This window comes from Schistocerca serialis, chromosome 5 (assembly GCF_023864345.2).
Source record: "Schistocerca serialis cubense isolate TAMUIC-IGC-003099 chromosome 5, iqSchSeri2.2, whole genome shotgun sequence".
In the NCBI taxonomy this organism is placed as follows: domain Eukaryota; kingdom Metazoa; phylum Arthropoda; class Insecta; order Orthoptera; family Acrididae; genus Schistocerca; species Schistocerca serialis.
The window spans coordinates 386,625,966-386,646,508 of NC_064642.1; the positions used below are offsets into that span (position 1 = coordinate 386,625,966).

Here is a 20,543-nt window from a genome sequence, read left to right on the forward strand (position 1 = left end):
CAGAACCTACTTCAAGAGTGCGCACCGAAAGCTTGCAGTATTGTAGGCAGATGTAACTCTATCACGTCGAATATCGACATTCTTCGGAATTCCACGCAGTAGCAGCCACCACCTGTGACTTTTGACCTGATAATTGTAAAACCGCCAAAGTTATGCAACGTGACACCGTAGTCCAACAGTTTAGTCATCGATGGTTGTATCTATTGTAACCTAATTCAACAAGTTTTCTGGCCACACGCCCCCCGCCCCCCCCCCCCCCCCCCCCAAAAAAAAAAAAAAAAAAAAATTGGTCTCTATGGTATGTCCCTACATGTCATCATATACTGCTACCGTTGTTTCTCACATATTTATACATTTGATTAAACACAGTTGTTCAAAAGAACTCGCGTATCGTTGTTTTAACTTTAATGGTGATTAACATTCGACAGACAAAATTAATATCGTGCATAAATATACAATATAAATGACTCGGAATATACACAGATGTACAGCAGTTGTCTATCCCGAATTGTCGTCATTACCTCATTTCCTCACAAATTCCTGTTTGCTTAGACACTGCCATTTTGTTTTAAATTTATTTATTTACGGGGACGCATCATTTCCATTGTTTCCTAAATGTCAAATTCTCTAGCCACATCAAAATTAGTGTGTTCTAGATTTCTTATTGTGAATTTATTTTTATGTGTGTGTCTGGTTACTTTCGAGCAACAAAATTTTAATATATTGAAGAAGACATGGGATGAAAATTCGAGTTACCTAGCAGTTTTATGAACCTTACACAAGAAGTCGACATTATATTTAACGATGCTTCTGTGGATTTGTTGGACAAGAGTAGTGGAACGATCCTCCCATGTAGCTGATAAAGGAATCCTACCACTTTTCAGTCAGATACCACAGAAAACAAAATTCATATTGACCGGATGTGTTCTCTGATTCCTGTGAACATGATTCCCCGCGTCTCGAGGACTGCGCCAGCCGGCAATTATTATTGTCAGAAAACAGTTTTCACGTATATAAGTACAGATATAAAACTTACATATTCAGACCCATACATAACAGGTTTTTCTGAAGTCATGTGCACGACATGCTTTTCCAACAGCGATACAAAACCAAATTACTTCATTTATTGCTGTGTGGACGTTCGCCGATCTATTTTACAATTCTGCGTCAGTAGAAATAGACATTTACCAAAGTTCGAAGAGGTCACAAAAAAGTGTACAACTGGAAAAAAACCTCTTACAACAAGCTCAGATTTTACAATTGGTATCTATACAGTCATATTAGAAACTAAAATGAATACAGTTCCTTTGATAATGAGAGTATGCGATGCCGCCCGGTGCCTGGAAGCACAGATAAACAATGTTCATTGTTGACGCGGAAACCGCGTGTCTTCGCGCAAGGCATGTTCTACGTATCACACAAGACATACGATGTAAATGTTGGAAAATTACAGAGATGGTACGAGTTTCTTACGGGCTTTTCAATTTATTAATAGATGACAACCATTTTCCCGGTCAGGAAAACGTTGTGTACGATTAGTTCTAATTTTTAACGGCCTCACCTTTCAGTAGCAAACACAGCAAGTCGCTCGAACTGTTCTAGGTTTACGCGTCCTCACAGCTAATGACAGCCACCTTTGTACGTCACGCTCGCGCACGCACACACACTCACACACACTGCTCTGTAGTACTGATCACAACATAAAACGCAAAGATTATGGCTGCCGAGCGCAGTCAGTAAATGAATGAATGGATGAATGAAAGGAAACAACGTTTCCTATTGGTCGCCTCTACCACGCTGCTTGTGACGTAGGAAAACACTATAAACATCAGTGACGTAACTAAATATAGCAAAACTTGACAGTTTTGAACGCATTTTTGGAGTTATAAATAATAATATATATTTTTGTATTTGTTTCCATATGCATTTAAGCTGTTGTTTCTTTCTTACAATTGCTACGCCACTAACGGAGTGGTTCCGCTCCCCGTCCGCCATTAGCGCCTGAGCATCTGATAGCGGTCGTTCTCGGTGGAAGTGATCGCGATAAATAAGTTGTGCACGTAAGAAGTTTATTAGAAAATTAGTTTGTGTTTAATAAGAGTATGGTACTAGAAAAAATATATTGATGTGGGTTTTAGTGGATACAATCTGAAATCGATTGTATATCATAAATTGTGTAATTCACTGAGAAATAAAGCTCATATACTTTTTAAGACTTTCCCTGTCGTTCTTTTGTATTATTACACTCTAATGGCTGTATTAAGGAGTTCCAACTTTAAAATTCTGCCCTCGTTTCAGAATGCTCACATCTCATTTTCTGCAGCGTTCAAAGAAAGCCATCCCCCTTCTGCTTCGGCGCAATTTTGGTATAGTTGCACCTGCCCTCCAGAAGGCTACAGATCCGATTCAGCAGTTATTCATCGATAAAGTTAGAGATTATGCCAAGAGAAGCCAGTAAGTACTAAAAATTAAACGAATTTAAAATAGAAAGGAGCTAGATTATGTACTTGTATTACATTGCACCCTAATGCATCAAGTTCCTGGAGTAGTGATTAATTAGAAACGTAATGAATATAATAGCATTTCGTTCTGTAGGATGTAAAGGCAAGAACTTCGCAAATCTAGCTTTCACATTCGTTGGCTACTCCAACTCTCAACCAAATTATCATCTTGCAACCTATCATAGACCTCAAGATATGCTACAGGCAGTCTGTCACCACAACCAAGCTATCAGACAGGTCAACAAAATCTTTTTAGCCAGTTCTTGGAGCAATAGAAATCCTATCACTTCCAGGTACTATATGAAAAAGTCCAGATTTCTTTAGGTTTTGTTAATGTGTCAACAGCTGCAGAGGAGTCAGTTCTTACCTTTTGGGTATCGAGATATGAAACCACTTGAAGAAAATAGCATGAGTGTAATTTGAGTGCAAGGATCACAGCAAAATTATGATTATGTGAAATTAACTCCATTTGCGTAAGGCAAATGCCTGTGGTTGCTCAAAGCACTACTCAGATTAAATTCCGTGCAGTTTTGATATGATATTCCGATTTTATGTGGGCTGTATTTCGTAGCTTACCTCTGCCCTCCTTTGCTAGACTTACACCCTCCAGTATCTTACATTAGCGGCACTCTGTTGAGATTTTCCATTGTGACCTCCACCAAATTACAATGTATTTGATACTAGCAGAGGTATTGGATGTATTTCCAAACAATCTACACAGAACTTCAAAATGAATATATATACACTAACTTGTATGGTATGTACAGATTATGCTTTGTTTGTGTGTAATACCTTGTGTATTACTTTACACATCTTTGTTTGGGTGGTGACAAGTATGCCATTTGTGTAGGAATATATTGTAGAATGTATTGATCATTGATATCATACATCCATAATCAGAAATTGAAATAACTCAATGTTCATTTGGTTGCCTCTGTGTTATGTTTTTAAATGAGGATTGAAGTGGCATACCGAGCCCAAGGTCTTGATAAGATTGAAAGGTGACAATTGATTTTGCTTCCTCCTTTGTTTTATACAAACGTATCACAAAAGACCATGAAGGTTGAAGTAGACATTCAAGCTCACACTGAGGCTTGGCAACAGTTGATCTTTGTGTGAAAAATTCATGCCTGGAATTGGGGAAATGACAGTGGTGTATGAACTACCATCTGTCACACGTTATAATGTGGCTTGTGGAGAAAAGATGTAGACTGGTAGTGCACTGCTCTTGACAGACAGTGTTTCTCGTTTGAGGCCCAGTCTGCCTTCTAATTTTCACGTAACGTGTATTGAACAATGGTATACTTTGAAGTTTAAGATGTATAACAGAGGATGTGAAAAAATACAGATTGCTACTTACCATAAAGAAGAAAGACACTCACATATAGCTAACGGCCACAGTGTTTGTCAATAAAAACACACACACACACACACACACACACACAAGCAAGCACATCTCACGGACACATGACTGCCAGCCCCAGCATGTTGGGCCAGAGTTTATTTATCTAAATAACAAATAAAATGCAGATAGCACTGTAAAGCACAAGCTGCAAATTAGCAATGATTAGGAGTTAGGTGGCTTGTCTTTAGAATTACCATGCTTAAGAATGCCAAGCAGCCAATGTTTGGGACATTTGTTCATTGTGAGAGTAAAGGTGTTGCAAGAAAATTCCACTGATAGCTTAGAAAAACTCATTTCAATTGCATAGGTTAACTTCCTGTCACCTCTGTTCCACTAACAAGTCCCAAAAGGATACAGCTATCGGCAGGATTGAAAGTCTTCATAATTCACTATCAGGCTACTGATAACACAATGTTCACCACCACAGAATTACTGCCTAAAGACAGTAGATGTGATCCCAATGTTCAGTGCACAATATCTGTACTTATGTGTGGCATCACGTACTTTATCCTTGGCAACCATTTGCATATTTTTCTGCATGAACACTACTTGAGCTACTCTCTCTTCTGCAAATATGATGAAGTAAATTCTAGTACACAAACAGTATGTGAGGAAAAAGTGGTGAAACTAGACGAAAATATTGTTAAAGAACTATTACTAAGATAGTGGATTCAGTCTGCATTTGCTATACTAATTAGGGTTATGCAATTGAAATACCCTGTAACTACAGGCATCCCTTTGGACTGAGTGCTTTAATCTTTATCCTACTTTGTCTTGGGAAATTGACTTTATGAACTAGGGACTAGGATTACCTACACTCTTGAAATAGAATACTTCTAGGCTTTTCAGGAATAAAGACTATGCCACATCTGGAACTAACGCGGTCACGTGACTGGGTAAACCATGTTCCATTTCAAAGTAGTGCACATTGTTATCTTGCAATGCAAAGACGAAAACTGTTCATAGAAAATACTTTCTGTTAACTTTATTACATTTATTACCAAGGAGAAAGGGGTGCGTGTGCTAACATCTAGGTGTAGAAAAAATATTTAAGTAGAGTAAGTCAGTGTTGTGCAAACTAAAATTACGAGGTAATGATGCTGAGAAGGATATGGTCGAAATTGAAAATCAATTACGTTGATGACATGGACCAGTGTGTTAGGCATTAATTTGCAATATTTTGAACAGTGCAAAGAAATACCAGTTTTGTATTTAAAATCAACACCTTTTGTTGCACAGAAGTGTGTTTCGAGGCTAACAGGAGAACTCTGAGAAAAATTATTCTGACTGTGATATCTGGTCTTAAAAGATGTCAGAACAAATGAATCATCATATCCATGAACGAGATGCTTCAAAATGGGCATGGTACATTTGATTTTTATGAAAAATGAAATAACAATGGAAGCAGTCAGTGGTTAATAATGGCTCTCAGATTTTACACTGTTAGTATGTTAAAGTGTTGAGGGGAGTATTGTCAAACAAAAGTGCCAGTCAGTGTTTAATTATTGTGCTGTTGAAGGCTTTGACTTATAACTGTGTAGTGTGTGGTGCTGTCTCATTTGCAAGAATACCTCGGTGTATGCCATTAATGCTTTCCATCCCTGTTGCTTAGAAATAAATGACAGTGCCACCACTCTATCTAGACCTTCAGTTCACTCTGCAGGGTGATAAATTGGCTACTGGTAATGCAGGTGTGTCAGCTGTAATGATTACTGTGGTAGTTGGCAGCATTTTGAATAGAAACTGAAATCTCTTAATGCCTGAGAGAGCTCATAAAAATATTAATAATACAGTAGTTCCAATTATTCAGGTTATAGCTGACAGTACTGTGAGGTATTTGTAGATGTTACTGTTTAGTGATGGACTAAAATAATAGCGCAATAAAAAAAAAAGAGGGGGGGGGATTCACTGTAGTTTAAGGAGGAAATTAATAAGCTGTTAAAAAGAGAGAATAATATCTCAGGTTTAAAAGCAGCAACAGGCTTGCAGACAAATGTTAAATGTCTTTAAGAAGAGTTTGACTTCAAACTTCAAGGAATTCCAGAGCTACACACAAGCCACAAATCAGCTATAAAAACCAAGCAAGTTGTAGGTACAATCCTGCAATGCCTCAAAGACAGTCCCCTGCTGCTTTTACTGGTATGGAAATGAATTATTGGACCATAAATGCTATAATAATGATGTTCACTACTTCTTGTCACGCTTTCTTTGTAGTGTATTTTTTATTTATTTATTTGTAACATGCTCTGTTACAATATTTGCAATACTACATACGTGTGTGTGTGTGTGTGTGTGTGTGTGTGTGTGTGTGTGTGTGTGTGTGTGTGTGTGTGTGTGTGTGTGTGTGTGTGGTGGAAGGAAGGACCACCACCAATAGTGTCATGCCTTCACTTCATGAGACACTGCGGAGATGTTTGGTATTTAAACCAGAACATTGGCGCAAAGTCTGGTGATCAGGAATGCCACTGCCTCTCCTCCCCTTGCCAGATAAATACTGGCAGTGAAAATTTTTCCCGTGCTTTGTGTGTAGTGTGTGTGTGTGATTTTCTTGTTTCTGGATTGACTAATTTTTATGCAAAACAGGAAGGTGTAGGTATAGCACCTTTAGTTCAACTGGCTGTGAATGATGGTATCCCTGTTACACACAGAATATACTACAGATCTAGCCTGATTCTTGATAAATTTTCATTTGGGTATTCCTATAATAATAGAGCCTGTCTCATGTTAACAGGTCATCTACACCCTTCCTCTTTTAATAAGGCTGTTCTCAGATACTACATGCAGGTGATGTCTTGTTAGATTGTAAATGTATCTTGTTTCAAATACAATGAATACTCTGTAAAAATCAGTGTGACTTGGTGGTGTCAGATTACAGATTAAGAAAACTGTGTTTATGCTCTCAGTTGGTCTTAGGATTCTTTTTTGTTGATCATTTGTTTTGCTTCTGACAAGCATTTGTAGATGTGAAAGTTGACTAGTTGGGCTGTGGTTTGACATCCACATCTTGCTGTTGGTTGGCAAATAACTGGCCTGGATAAGTAAGTTCAATGGTAGGAGGAATGCAATAGCATGCCAGTTTTAATAGAGCCATCCATGGGTAATGATTGCAATGTGATGTTCAAACCAGCTTTTTGGTTTGATGACAGCTTTACCTTTCCTTTATGGTTTGCTTTGGTATTTGGTGTAGAGAATTCCACAATACTTATAAATTTCCACAAATGAGATTCTTAATCTTATTTGTTGTGTTGTTAGTACATTATATGCTTTATAATTTTTGAAAACCTTTACTGAGGTTCATTTTGTTACTTAGTTACGGCAATACATTATGTGTGATTACCAGATTAGATATTCACTTGGGTTGAAGATGACTGGTGTAATTGTCCATTGTGTCTTTAATGCAGGGAGGTGGTTACCAGAGGTTCCTATGCCAGTGTGTTGCTTGTAAATTATAGGTTACTAAAGTTCCCGAGACATTAACACCAAGCACAGGCATCTTGCACATTGTGGACAGCATTTGGAATAGTAGCGTATCCTGATGTTTATTGAACATTACTGTAATTAGACATCTGGAGAGGACTGAACAAATGAACACCCATTTCCTAAAATAAAGATAAAAGTAATGTAACTTAAAAACATTTATATGTAAAATAAATAATGCAAATTTTCATGTACAAAAGTAAAGAGCAGCAGCTTTCTAAATAGTTGTGATTTAGTAGTTACCTGACAATGTCCTCCCAGTGCTACAGGTTAGGCATCAGATCTAGTGCATCCAGGGCTCATGCATCCATCAGTGAAGCCAGTAGATTTTTGTCTGTTGAATTATAATAGCATGCAGTTTAAAACTGAAACTTGGTCAAAAACAGTCCAAACATTGTGATGCCACATGTTTGACTTTATCCTCCAGTGACATGATGTTAGTGGTCAAAGAATGTTGAATGTCGTGCAGCTTTGCCCTGTATTAATCAGTTTAACTTCAGTATACTGGATTTACAAGCAGTGCCAGTCAGTTCTTTCAACAGTATGAATGTCTGAAATCATTCATTCTCACCATTCATTGCCACAGCAGTTAACATATTGCATTCATGTTTAAATTTATATCTCACCATTCTGGTTAACATTTTTCGTGGTTTCCTTAAACAACTTCAGGCGAATGTACATGTTTCCTCCAGCACTTTGATAGCCAGTTCCTGATTCTTTCAGATAAAATGGAAGACATAGATGAAACCAAGGCTGAGAGCAATGAATGACAGTGTGAAATTTGGAATAGATAATTGCATTAAGAAGAGAGGTGGAATGACAATTTTCAGTTGCATAAAAGCTTTGACCATTGCTGAAGTATTTCTTATAAAAACTGGGTCTCTTTTGACCAGTTGACACTTAAACCACCATCTGTCACCTGTATGTGCTTGATTATTATTGATTGTGCAAGTCATTTGTAAGATTTTATTAATGAATTTAGTGTATTTTAGCTCATCCAGGATTTTCATAGCTTTATGCCATTGCATTTCTTAATTTTTGATACTTCCACAGGGCAGCAGGAGGAAAATTAGTGGATATGACTCCTGAAATAGAACGTGAATGGAAAGCAGAACTGGAAAAGGTAGCAAAGCAGTTTGGTGGCAAGCCTGGTGAAGATATGACAAAATTCCCAGCTTTCAAGTTCACAGGTTTGTGTTAATTGTAACTTTCATATGAAAAGCAGAAAAACTTACTCATTTTAGTTATTAATTGAGGTACTTTTAAGCAGTGACTATATTTGACTTTATTTTATTTGTTTCAGATCCAAAGATTGATCCTATCAACATGTCCTAATTGTATGGAAATCAACTCAGTTAGTGTTAATTCTCATTGTAAATATTGATTAAATAAATGTTGTTAATATCAGATATCTGAAACCTATCATATTACATTTATTTTGTGTTAATTAGAAAATGTGAAGACTCATAGAGGAAGTAGGCCAAAGTGTAAAGCTGCTATTAATCCAGAAGTTGGTTTGAAGAAAGTGATCTTCACCAGGTGTGGACCTAGTGCTCTTGCTTTCACTGACTTGCACATCCAATTAAATGGAGACTTACAGCTTAATGTGGGACACAGTGCAGCTAGGCATCTTCCGCGTATATAAAGTATTCCCAGAGGTAAAGTAAGTGATAAAATTTGTAGGAATCACTGAAAACCAAATCTCAAGCTTATGGATTTGAAACTGACACCTACTTACCCACTGAGTTGTGCAAAATTAAATTGTATGACAAATAGGATAGTTGGTTTTGTAGTAAAGCATAATTTGGGAGTTTGGATCAATATATTTCTGCTTCAGCCACCAAGATTTCAGCATTTTTATGAAAGGGAATTACTTTTGGTGTCATTATAGCTAAATATCTAACTGAAAGTACTTAAAATGTAATACTGCATAATTTTAGAGTGCTGCCTTTGTCTGGTACAAGTGTTTACAGTAATAATGTAATTGTTTTGGTGTGCAGCTGACAGCACTGTGAAGTGTTAATGGGCTCAAATTAAGAGGTGTAACTGAACCAACAACTTCATTAACAATTTGTCACCCAAATATTGTTCAGGAGTATTTTTATGGTTGCCTTCTCATGTTTTCTGGGTGCAGTGGACCTGCAATGCAGTGCCGCTCCTTGTACTATGGGACTACTTCATTGTCTGCAGAGGGTCACGGGTTCTAAGTGAGCTCCAGACTATATAAACTAACTACAAAATCATGTAACCACTTCTGAAGAACTTTTCTGTATTTGGTTGTTCATGTGTTTAACAGTTACAGCATTAGGTGACAAATATCTTATTATCCAGAACAACATATCTTATGTGAATCTCAGAACAGAACACAGGAGAAAGACATATATCTCACTTTGGCTTCTGTCATGTAATTTTTTTTTTTTTCTGCTCCTCTTGTTCTCTGCCTTCCAAAACATCACCAAGCTGCATTGCCAAAGCATATGTGACCCATTCACAGGAAGTGAAGACACTCAGTTGGTGTTGTTCCTTGGTAACATTCTGTGCTCTTGTGTCACAGTCTGTACATTGGCAAACGCTATGTGTGTGCAGAAAAAATTCTTTATGCACTAACTATGTAAACATTTTTACATGAACATCTTTCATCTGATTGTGAGGAAGAGATGGAACAACCTGTTACACCATAATTTCTATAGCTTTCTAAAGTAATATTTGACAGAGGCTTACAAAATTGAGATGCTGAAAATTTGTTTTGAAATTTTAATCCCAATTCAGCTTGCTTATACAGACAAAAGTATTGGAAAATGCTGTGTTACAGGCTTTCTGTATGATATTATTGCCTGCAAAGATTATTTTGGTTCAAGGTAGTATCCAAGGTCACAGAAAGGAAGAGTTTGGATATGACTGATGAAATAGTTTTTAGATTACATGAGAAATTGGCCATGATATTTTTTATTGCTAGTCAGAATCAATTACATTTTCCAACTTTCTTCAAACTGATACTAAATATATAAGTGTGTGTGTGTGTGGTGAAGCAGAATTAGAGTTTAGCTTCCGATTACTTTTCTGCCTGCTTCCCTCCCTAGCTCCTCACTGGGTACACCCTTGTTTTATTACCTACCTCTTGTAGGCATTTCCATATTTTCTTCCATAAGTTGTCTGCATGCTTTCTCTTTGTCATCCATGTGGAACTAGCCAGTATTATTTTTTTTACTTCCTGAGGGTTTGCCTTTAAGTAGTTTTTAAACTCTTTGAAATTTCCTACTGTTGGTAGAGTGTATTGCATCTGTCCCCTTGTATTGATGACTGACCTGTGATCTTTGACATACTTCCTGCCATTACTGCTGCTGTAAACTCCCAAGATATTCAAAATTTGATGTGTACAAAGTTTTTGTTGGTTGGGCTTTTGTGATATCTCCTTTTCATTATTGTATGTTAGAATTTGTACTTGGGTGTAGTTACTTTTATATCAGCGGCACTTGGTAGGTGACTTGGGTTGCCACTTAAGGAGCCTGTCTGGAAAAGAATATCTGCAGGAGCACACTTACTTGGTTCCAAGTATTCAAATTAAAGAAATTTCTGTGTCGTATGGTGAGTGAAATAACACTGAACATGCTTGTTAGTTCAGTGCAGTGGTCATGCTCGTCTCCAGTTAAATTTCTGACATCTTCATTTTGCACATGAAAAGTTTATTCATGTAATGAGGAGGACAGAGTCAGCCAGTTATGTAATGGACGTTTTTAACTTTTATGAAAGTTAGCAGATACACTTGAAAGTAGTGCCTGTTAAAATGCTTCAGTTTGTATTCATTAGTGAGAAGCTAAATGTCTTAATTGTATCAGAATGAAAAATGCCTTGAGAAAAACAGAAATAAGAGACAGAGTGGCTGCCCTGTAGGTGTAATTCTTGTACTGCCGGTAGACATATCCAAATATGGAAGAAAATAATTCTAGCTTTTGGAATTATTCATTCCGTCTCCAGAGGGAGAGAGATAGATTTGTTATGGGAAGGTTAAAGTGGAGGGGCAGTCAGCTTCTTCTCATTTCCACCGGTTTCATTCTGATTTACCATAAGAACACATTTTGTTCTTGTTGTCACAGCCTTTGTAGTTCTTGCAGTAACAATAATCCGGATAATTGACTAATCTGGCCTTGTACCATAGCCATCGTGGCGATGTTCTGTTGATGCTGTATACAGCTAAAAGTAAGGATAAAGTCAGGAATTGTATTTCCTGAGGACATGCAGCTCTAACGTATGTTTGAATGATGATTGCTTTCTCTTCACTAAAATAATTCCCCATTTCAACCTCTGAGCGAGATTTAAAAAAAAAAAAAAGACTGGCACTCTATGGGTCAGAGTTTGGTATATTAGAAGTCTTAAAAAGATTGATAGATTGGAGAATATGAAGAGAGAAATAGATTGAAGTTATAATTAGTGATGTATAATAGCAGGAAAAGGCAGACTTTTGGTCAGGTCAGTATAGCATTGTCAATATAAAATCGAACAGGAGTAGGTCTGATAATTTAAGTGTTGTAGATGCATTGTCAAACCCAAGAGCCACCACAGCGGTTAAAGTGTATGTGGCTAATAGCTCTACAGATGATGAGATTTTTAAAGTAAGGAAAATATTGTTTGGTTGAAGGAGGGAGACATTTAATTGTAATGGATGATTGGAATTAATTAGTATAAAAAGAAGGAAGGGATAAATATTTGGAAACGTGGTCCTTGGGAAAGGAATGAAAGCAAAATCTGCATGATAGAATTATGCTCAGAGCACAGTTTACTCATTGCAGAAACTTGGCTTAAGAGCCACTAAAGAAGGTTGTATTGATGGAATAGGCCTGAAGATAGTGAAAAGTTCCAGGCAGATTATGTAGTGATAAGAAAGATTTAGAAACCAAATTTTGAATAGTGGCCCATTTCTAGGAGCATTTGTGGACTCTTGACTGCAGTGAAACAGTTATGAATTGCAGAAAAAGCTAAAGAAATTACAGAAAGTTTGGAAATTAAGATGTGACCTGGACAAATTCAGAGACCCAGAGGTGGTTGAGAGTTTCACAGGGAACATTGTGTAATGATTAATGGAAACAGAAAAAGAAGACAAATTGGTAGTTTTCTGAGAAGGCAGCCATGGATCACATGGGCAACAAGGCAATGGCCAGTAGAAACTCTTGGATAATGTATTAGATATTGAATTTATAATATAATTCGCTTTCCTTCTTATCGTATCCAGTAAGTCTCTGTTGATCTGGGCTTCTGAGTGCCTTTTCCATAGCTTTCCCATGTTCTGAACACTGCCACTCCTCTTCCTTCAACCCTTTCCTTTCCCTTGTGCCAGAAAAAGGAGCCAGTGGCTCCAAAAACTTGCACATTTCCATAGCTGTAATGTTTTTCCCCTGCCACCATTTTGTGAGCAGAATTTTTTATCCATCCAATTGTTGTTGTTGTTGTTTTCAGTCAATAGAGTGGTTTGATGCAGCTCTCTATACTACTCTATCCTGTGCAAGCCTCTTCATTTCTGAGTAACTACTGCAATCTACATCTTTCTGAATCTGTTTAGTGTATTCATCTTGTGGTCTCCCTCTACGATTTTCACCCTCCGCAGTTCCCTCCAATACTAAATGGATGATACCTTGATGCCTCAGAATGCATCCTACCAATCAATCCCTTCTTCTAAAGTTGACCCACAAATTCCTCTTCTCCCCAATTCTATTCAGCACCTCCTCATTAGTTATGTGATCTAATCATCTAATCTTCAGCGCTCTTCTGTAGCACCGCATTTCGAAAGCTTATATTCTCTTCTTGTCTAAACTATTTACTGTCCATGTTTCACATCCACACTTGGATACACTCCATACAAATATTTCTAGGAAAGACTTCCTGATGCTTAAATCTATACTTAATTTTTATACGAATGTCTCTTCTTCAGAAATGCTTTCCTTGCCATTGCCAGTCTACATTTTATACCCTCTCTACTTTGACGATCATCAGTTATTTTGCTCCCCAAACAACAAAACTCATCTACTATTTTAAGTGTCTCATTTCCTAATCTAATTCACTCAGCATCACCTGATTTAATTTGACTACATTCCATTATCTTCGTTTTGCTTCTTATATCCTCCTTCCAAGGCACTGTCCATTCCGTTCAGTTCCTCTCCCAGGTCCTTTCCTGTCTCTGACAGGCCGGCCGCGGTGGTCTCGCGGTTAAGGCGCTCAGTCCGGAACCGCGCGACTGCTACGGTCGCAGGTTCGAATCCTGCCTCGGGCATGGATGTGTGTGATGTCCTTAGGTTAGTTAGGTTTAAGTAGTTCTAAGTTCTAGGGGACTGATGACCACAGATGTTAAGTCCCATAGTGCTCAGAGCCATTTGAACCATTTGTCTCTGACAGAATTACAATGTCATTGGCAAATCTTACTGCTTCCTCAGTATACAGATTGAACAACATCGGGGACAGGCTGTCTCACTCCCTTCTCAACCATTGCTTCCCTTTCTGTGAAAATTGCAAATAGCCTTTCGCTACCTGTATTTTTCACCTGTCATCTTCACAATTTGAAAGAGAATATTCCAGTCAACATTGTCAAAAGCTTTCTCCAAGTCTAAGAAATGTAGGTTTGCCCTTCCTTAATCTGTCTTCTAAGATAAGACATAGGGTCAGTATTGCCTCACGTATTCCACCATTTCTACGGAATCCAAAATGATCTTTTCTGAGATCGTCTCCTACCAGCTTTTCCATTTGCCTGTAAAGAATTCGTGTTGGTATTTTGCAGTCGTGACTTATTGAACTGATGGTTTGTTAATTTTCACAACTGTCATCACTTGCTTTCTTTGGGATTGCAATTATTATATTCTTCTCGAAGTCTGAGGCTGTTTCGTCTGACTCGTACATCTTGCTCACCAGATGGTAGACTTTTGCCATGGCTGGCTCTTCAAAGACTATCAGTAGTTCTAATCGAATGATGCCGACTCCCGGGGCCTCGTTTCGACTTCGGTCTTTCAGTACTCTGTTAAACTCTTTATGCAGTATCATATCTCCCATTTCATCTTCATCTACGTCCTCTTCCATTTCCATTCCTCAAATACATCGCCCTTGTATAGACCCTCTATATACTCCTTCCACCTTTCTGCCTTCCCTTCTTTGCTTAGAACAGGTTTTCCATCTGAGTCCTTGATATTCATACAAGTTGTTCTCTTTTCTCCAAAAGTCTCTTTACTTTTGCTATAGGCAGTATCCTTCTTACCCCCAAGTGATATATGCCTCTGCATCCTTACATTTGTCCTGTAGCCATCCCTACTAGGCATTTTGCACTTCCTGTCGATCTCATTTTGAGACGTTTGTATTCCTTTTTTGCCTGCTTCATTTGATGCATTTTTATGTTTTCTCCTTTCATCAATTAAATTCAATCTCTTTTCTTTTACCCAAGGATTTCTACTAGCCCTCATCTTTTTACCTACTTGATCCTCTGGTGCCTTCACTATTTCGTCTCTCAAAACTACCCAGTCTCCTTCTACTGTATTTCTTTCCCCTGTTCTTGTCAATTGTTCCTTAAAGTTCTTTTTCTGAAACTATCTATAACCTCTGGTTCTTTCAGTTTATCCAAGCCCCATCTTAAATTACTACCTTTTTGCTGTTTCGTCAGTTTTAATCTACAGTTCATAACCAGTAGATTATGGTCAGAGTCCACATCTGCCCCTGGAAATGTCTTATAATTTAAAACCTGGCTCCTAAATCTCTGTCTTACCATTATATAATCCACCTGAAACCTTCCAGTGTCTCCAGACCTCTTCCAAGTATGCAACCTTCTTTCGTGATTCTTAACTTAAGCTCCATGCAAAATTCTAGTAGGTGGCTTCCTCTTTCATTCCTTACCCCCATTCCATAGTCACGTACTAGTTTTCCTTCTCTTCATTTTCCTGGTATTGACTATTAAATTTTTGTCTCCCTTCACTATCTGAATAATTTCTTTTATCTCCTAATACATTTCTTCAATCTCTTCATCATCTGGGTAGCTAGTTGGCATACAAACTTGTACTACTGCAATAGGTGTGGGCTTTGTGTTTATCTTTGCTACAACAATGGGTTCACTATTCTGTTCATTGTAGCTTACCCTTGTTCCTAGTTTTTTATTCATTATTAAACCTACTCCTGCAATACCCCAATTTGATTTTGTATTTATAACTCTGTATTCAAGTGACCAGAAGTCCTGTACCTCCTGCCACCAAACTTCACTAATTCCCACTATATCTAACTTCAACCTATCCATCTCCCTTTTTAAATTTTCTAACCTGCCTACTTGATTAAAGGATTTGACATTCCAGGCTCTGATCCATAGAACACCATTTCTCCCTCCCTCTCTCTCTCTCTCTCTCTCTCTCTCTCTCTTTCTCTCTCTCTCGATAACAGAATCCTCCTGAGTAGTCCCTACCTGGAGATCCAAATGGGGGACTATTCGACCTCTGGAATATTTTACCTAAGAGGACGCCATCATCATGTGACCATACAGTAAAGCTGCATGCTTTCTGGAAAAATTATGGCTGTGATTTCCATCTTGCTTTCAGCCGTTTGCAGTATCAGAACAGCAAGGCTGTTTTTGTTAATGTTACAAGGCCAGATCAGTCAATCATCCGACTATTGCCCCTACAACTACTGTAAAGGCTGCTGCCCATCGTAAGGAACCACATGTTTGTCTGGCCTCTCAACAGATATCCTATGTTGTTGCGTCTGTGAGGCTGCCTGTATCGCTGAGGCACATAAGCCTCCCCACCAACGGCAAGGTCCATGGTTCATGGGAGGAGGATCCAATTATGTATTCAAAAATTGGTTATTTTCGTTGATAGAGATATTGAATTTAATTGGCAGAAGGGGAAAATATAAAATTGCAGATAATGAGTAAGATGAAAGAGAATCAAAAAACCAAAAAATGTTCTGCAGAATGGCCAAGTAGGAATGACAAGAAGGTAATTGCAAGGCTGTAAAAGCATGCATGACTGTGGGAAAGATTCTATCATAATATAGGAAAATAGAAGAAAGCTTTGGATAAAAAAGTAGTAGTAAATGAATGTCAGGGATTCAGGTGGACAAGCACTAATAGCAAAGAAGGAAAGGCCAAAAGGTGGGAGGAATATATAGAAGGGAAGGAAAGATACCACAAGACAATATTATCAATGGGGAAGAGGCCATAGATATAGATGAAATTGAAGGTATGATTATGAGTGGAATTTGACAAAATCATTTAAGAACTAAGAAGGAACAAGGCAATAGAAACAGTAACATATCTTCAGTGTTATTGAGATCCTTGGGGGAAATGACCATGACAAAGCTTTTCTACCTTTTTTGCAAGATATAATAATGAAAAATCTACGATAAAATAATGAAAATACAAGGGAAAGGCATCCACTCACCTCTAGTGGACCTATGCATGGAACACAGAAACACACAACAGGATACAGCACTCACATTGGCTTTCAAGCTTTTCTAGCAAAAGTATACACATTCACACACAAGCGTGCATTTAGGTGGTTGTGTGTATGAATAAGTGTACTTTGCTAGAAAAAGAGCAAGAGCTTGAAAGCTAGCACGAAAACATCGTTTTTCTTTAGTATGTGCTCCACAGACTGGTCTGCAAAAGGTGAGTGGTTACCTTTCCCTTATTTTACGTATTGCTCCATCCAGGAATTTCCATTATTTTTGAACCCTATTAAATAGCGTAGACTGGTACTCACCACATAGTATGGGTGTTTAGCGGCAAACAGTTAAATTGAAAGGAGACTAGTAGATATTATCAGCTATGGGACTAAGTTCTCTGCAGGTGCCCCCTCCCCCCCCCCCCCCCCCCCCCACACACACACACACACACACACACACAGAGCCACTGCTGTGTGCCCAGATCAGTCTGTCATCTACAGTGGTTCTCTCTCTCTCTCTCTCTCTCTCTCTCTCTCTCTCTCTCTCTCTGTGTGTGTCTGTTTTATGCAAGACATATAAGACAGACAAAATACATCCACACTTACTTTGTAATACCAATTTCAAGAACTGGTGTGATTGTTACCAAATGATCAGTTTAATAAGCCATGGCTGCAAAATACTAACACAAATTAACAATAATGTTAGTCAATAATGGGCCTGCAACTTAGAGGTTAGCCTAAAGAAAGGGAAATCTACATTTCAGCATTTGTTTTGTTTGAGACAACATTTGATGATTGTGACTGGAATACACTCATTGACATTTTTATAGTAGAAGGGTAGAAAACTCTGGGAGCAAAAGGTTATTCTGAGTACATACAGAAACCAGACCAGTTACAACAGTCGATGGTTATGAAAGCAAAGCAGTAGGTGAGAAGGGAGTGAGCGTTTATGACTGGGAAAGACAGCTGTCATATATGGGAAAATTAATGAAACCTTTTGTGAAAAAGAAATGCCATATGAATATCAAAAGTTTAAATGGAAAGCCAGTACTAAGCAAAGAAAGGAAGGCTGAAATGTAAAATGAATATGTGGCAGGGAAGGAAAGGTATTAGAAAACAATATTATGATAAGGGAAGTTGTAGATGATCCAGGATGTTATTCAGTTTACAATAAACAAGCTATGGAAAAAGAGGAGTAAAAACTTGCAAGGTTAACTGATGACATTTTAATTTGTTTAGTAATGGCAAAGGATACGGAAGATCAGTTAAAAATAATGGATACGGCCTTGAAAAGAAGGTATGAGATGAACAACAACAAAATTAAAAACCAAGGTAATGGAGGTGTAGTAAAATTATGATGCTCAGGGCATCAGATTAGGAAATGAGACCCCAAAAGTATGAGATCAATATTTGGGCAGCAGAACACTAATGATGACTGAAGTAGAGAGCACATAAAACGAACACGCCAAAGCAGCAAAAGCATTTCTGAAAACGATATTTTAACATCCAATATAAACTGAAGTGATAGCAAGTATTTTTGTGGAGTGTAGCCATATTTGGAGATGAAACATATAAGGTGAAGACAGTAGCTTTCGAAATGTGTTGCTAGAGGCGAATACTTGTCAGTGGCTAGATCAGGTAAGTAATGAAGAGATACTGTTTTGAAAGAAATTTACGACACAACTTCCCTAAAAGAATGGATAAGCTGACACGGTGTATCGTATGGCATTAAGGAATATTCCATTTGTTAATGGAGCAAATATGTGGGTGGTGGGGAGGTAAAAACTATAGAGAGACCGAGAACTGGCTACAATAAGCATGTTCAGATGGATGAGGTTACAGCACTTGCAAAGAGATGAACAGTCTAGCACGGAGTAGACTACTGTGGAAAATTGCATCAAATGAAGCTTCAAACTGAAGACCATAATGATGATTGTTATTTGAATAGATAAAAAAGAAATGGGGAAGGAGCGGGGACAGTTGGATGGATAAGGGACAAACAGTGGAGTCAAGGAACTAAACGAGGAATTCACTAGGAATGAAAACTAACAAGGAATGCAGAAACACTGATGCAGCCTAATGGAAGCATGGTGAGACTTATCCGACCATGCTGCACTTCCATATCGATAATCATTGATCTGTGTGTAATATGCTGTTAATAGCAAATTGCTTTCTCCACTGTCGTTTTGACTGTCACCAAAAGAAAAGGTAACATTTGTTTGGACATGCAGCTGGCTTTTGAAACGAAAAGCTCAGTAGTGGGCTGTGTTTAAATTACAAATATGATTTCCTAAATTACCTACACATGCATGAAGACTTCATATAAATCTCCTGTAAAGATCCCACCATTTTATAGAAACGTTTTAAAAGATTCAGAAAAAAAGAATGTTTCATGTATTTTCAGCTTCAAGTAGGAGCTACAACGCCCTCAAAGGTGTTCTTTTACTCTCCTCAGACTCTTGGCCATGTAATTCCAGACCTGTCAAGTGCAGTTGAATATATGAAACTAAGAAAATGAAATACATTTTAATATTAAGCATTTTAGGGACTTAACTGAGACATAGGTTGCTCAACCAGTTGTATTTATTTAGCATGCTGCAGATTAATGGTAAATATAATTGTGCATTTTCAGAGTTGTGCTCTCACTATGTAGCTGTCAGTGATTAAATAACGAATCAGAAGTACTTCAAAATTTCAAACTAGCAGTGATAAAGTAAATGTCAAATTTATAATTTTACTTTTATGGTGACAAATGCTGTTCTTCATAGCTTTGGTGTTTATTCTCACTGTTGTCTTAATCATTCCTCTTTAGTTTGTACACTCTTGTTCAGAAAAACAGAACACCTCGATTGATTAGGTGTTGCCTAGTAGGCACAGGGTCCAACATGGGCCCTGATAACTTGTTCCATGTGTGATTGCATCAATGGGTATTAGGTGTGAATGGCAACCTGTGGTATAGCCATCCGTGCTGCATCCACATGGTTCCAAAGTTCATCTGTATCAGTTGGCATTGGGCCACAGCGTCGCACCCATCATTTTATAATAGCCCATACATTTTCGGTTGGCGACAAGTCTGGTAATATGGCAGGCCAGGGCGAAAGGCTGACATCCTGTGACACCAAGAAGGCAAGTGTTCATGCAGCATGTGATCGTGCATTGTCTTGCTGAAAAATGATGTCTGGGGTGCTGTGCAGAAAGAGTATGGCTACAGGATGTCTTTAACATGGGCCACACTGGTTACAGGGCCTTGGACACACACCAACTGTGATTTGTGGTTGTACCCAATAGCACCCCACACCATAAGGCCTTCAGTTGGCACTGTATTTCTTTGTGAACGCAGTCGCTGTGATGCTGTTCCCTCTGTGTGTGATGAACAAAAGTATTACAATCATTTTCAAACGAACAGAACCTGAATTCATCTGAAAACACTATCTGATGCCATTCCTGTCTCCAGTGGTGTTCCATACCCCATTGTCATCTAGCATGTTTCTGTGCATTTGTCAAAGGCAGGCGGAGAAGTCGATGATGTTCATGTATTGTCCCCATTCATCTGTATTTTTCATTTCCATTGTTTCCTTTGTTTTGCTCCCACTGCTTCTAACTCCATCCTTCTCTCTTTCTTTTTTACTGCCACTCTGTCAATTACCAATCTATATCTCCTCTCAGGGGCTCACATTGCCATAGTCTATATCCGTCTCTCTTTCCCATTGTCAGTGTGTCCTCTGTTTCTCTCCAACTAATGCTGTCTCCTGTCCCTACTAC

At 38.1% G+C, this 20,543-nt stretch overlaps 2 protein-coding genes across 3 annotated transcripts in view; one reads left to right on the top strand and one right to left on the bottom strand.

Moving 5' to 3' along the window:
* The window catches only part of LOC126481625 (ETS-like protein pointed), an 808,396-nt gene extending 806,666 nt beyond the window's left edge, over nucleotides 1–1,730 (bottom strand). The window contains exon 1 of one of the 2 annotated variants that reach the window (XM_050105514.1): nucleotides 1,562–1,730. The gene's annotated coding sequence lies outside the window, so the exon portion shown is untranslated. The remainder of the gene's footprint in view (nucleotides 1–1,561) is intronic. The other variant, XM_050105515.1, reaches the window with a different exon arrangement.
* A 227-nt stretch (nucleotides 1,731–1,957) lies between these two features.
* Nucleotides 1,958–8,792, top strand: LOC126481627 (ATP synthase-coupling factor 6, mitochondrial). The gene is made up of 4 exons (XM_050105517.1): nucleotides 1,958–2,060; nucleotides 2,299–2,454; nucleotides 8,437–8,573; nucleotides 8,687–8,792. Exons 2-4 carry the CDS (start codon nucleotides 2,300–2,302, stop codon nucleotides 8,716–8,718), a joined length of 324 nt encoding a protein of 107 aa, XP_049961474.1. The 5' UTR covers nucleotides 1,958–2,060; nucleotide 2,299; the 3' UTR covers nucleotides 8,719–8,792.
* The last annotated feature ends 11,751 nt before the right edge of the window (nucleotides 8,793–20,543 follow it).

Bases quoted from the DNA above. Each gene is read 5' to 3' on its own strand.
- LOC126481627 (XM_050105517.1), top strand. From the start codon at position 2,300: ATGCTCACATCTCATTTTCTGCAGCGTTCAAAGAAAGCCATCCCCCTT. The intron at 2,455-8,436 runs GTAAGTACTAAA...ATACTTCCACAG, and splicing joins GATTATGCCAAGAGAAGCCA to GGCAGCAGGAGGAAAATTAG. The intron at 8,574-8,686 runs GTTTGTGTTAAT...TATTTGTTTCAG, and splicing joins CCCAGCTTTCAAGTTCACAG to ATCCAAAGATTGATCCTATC.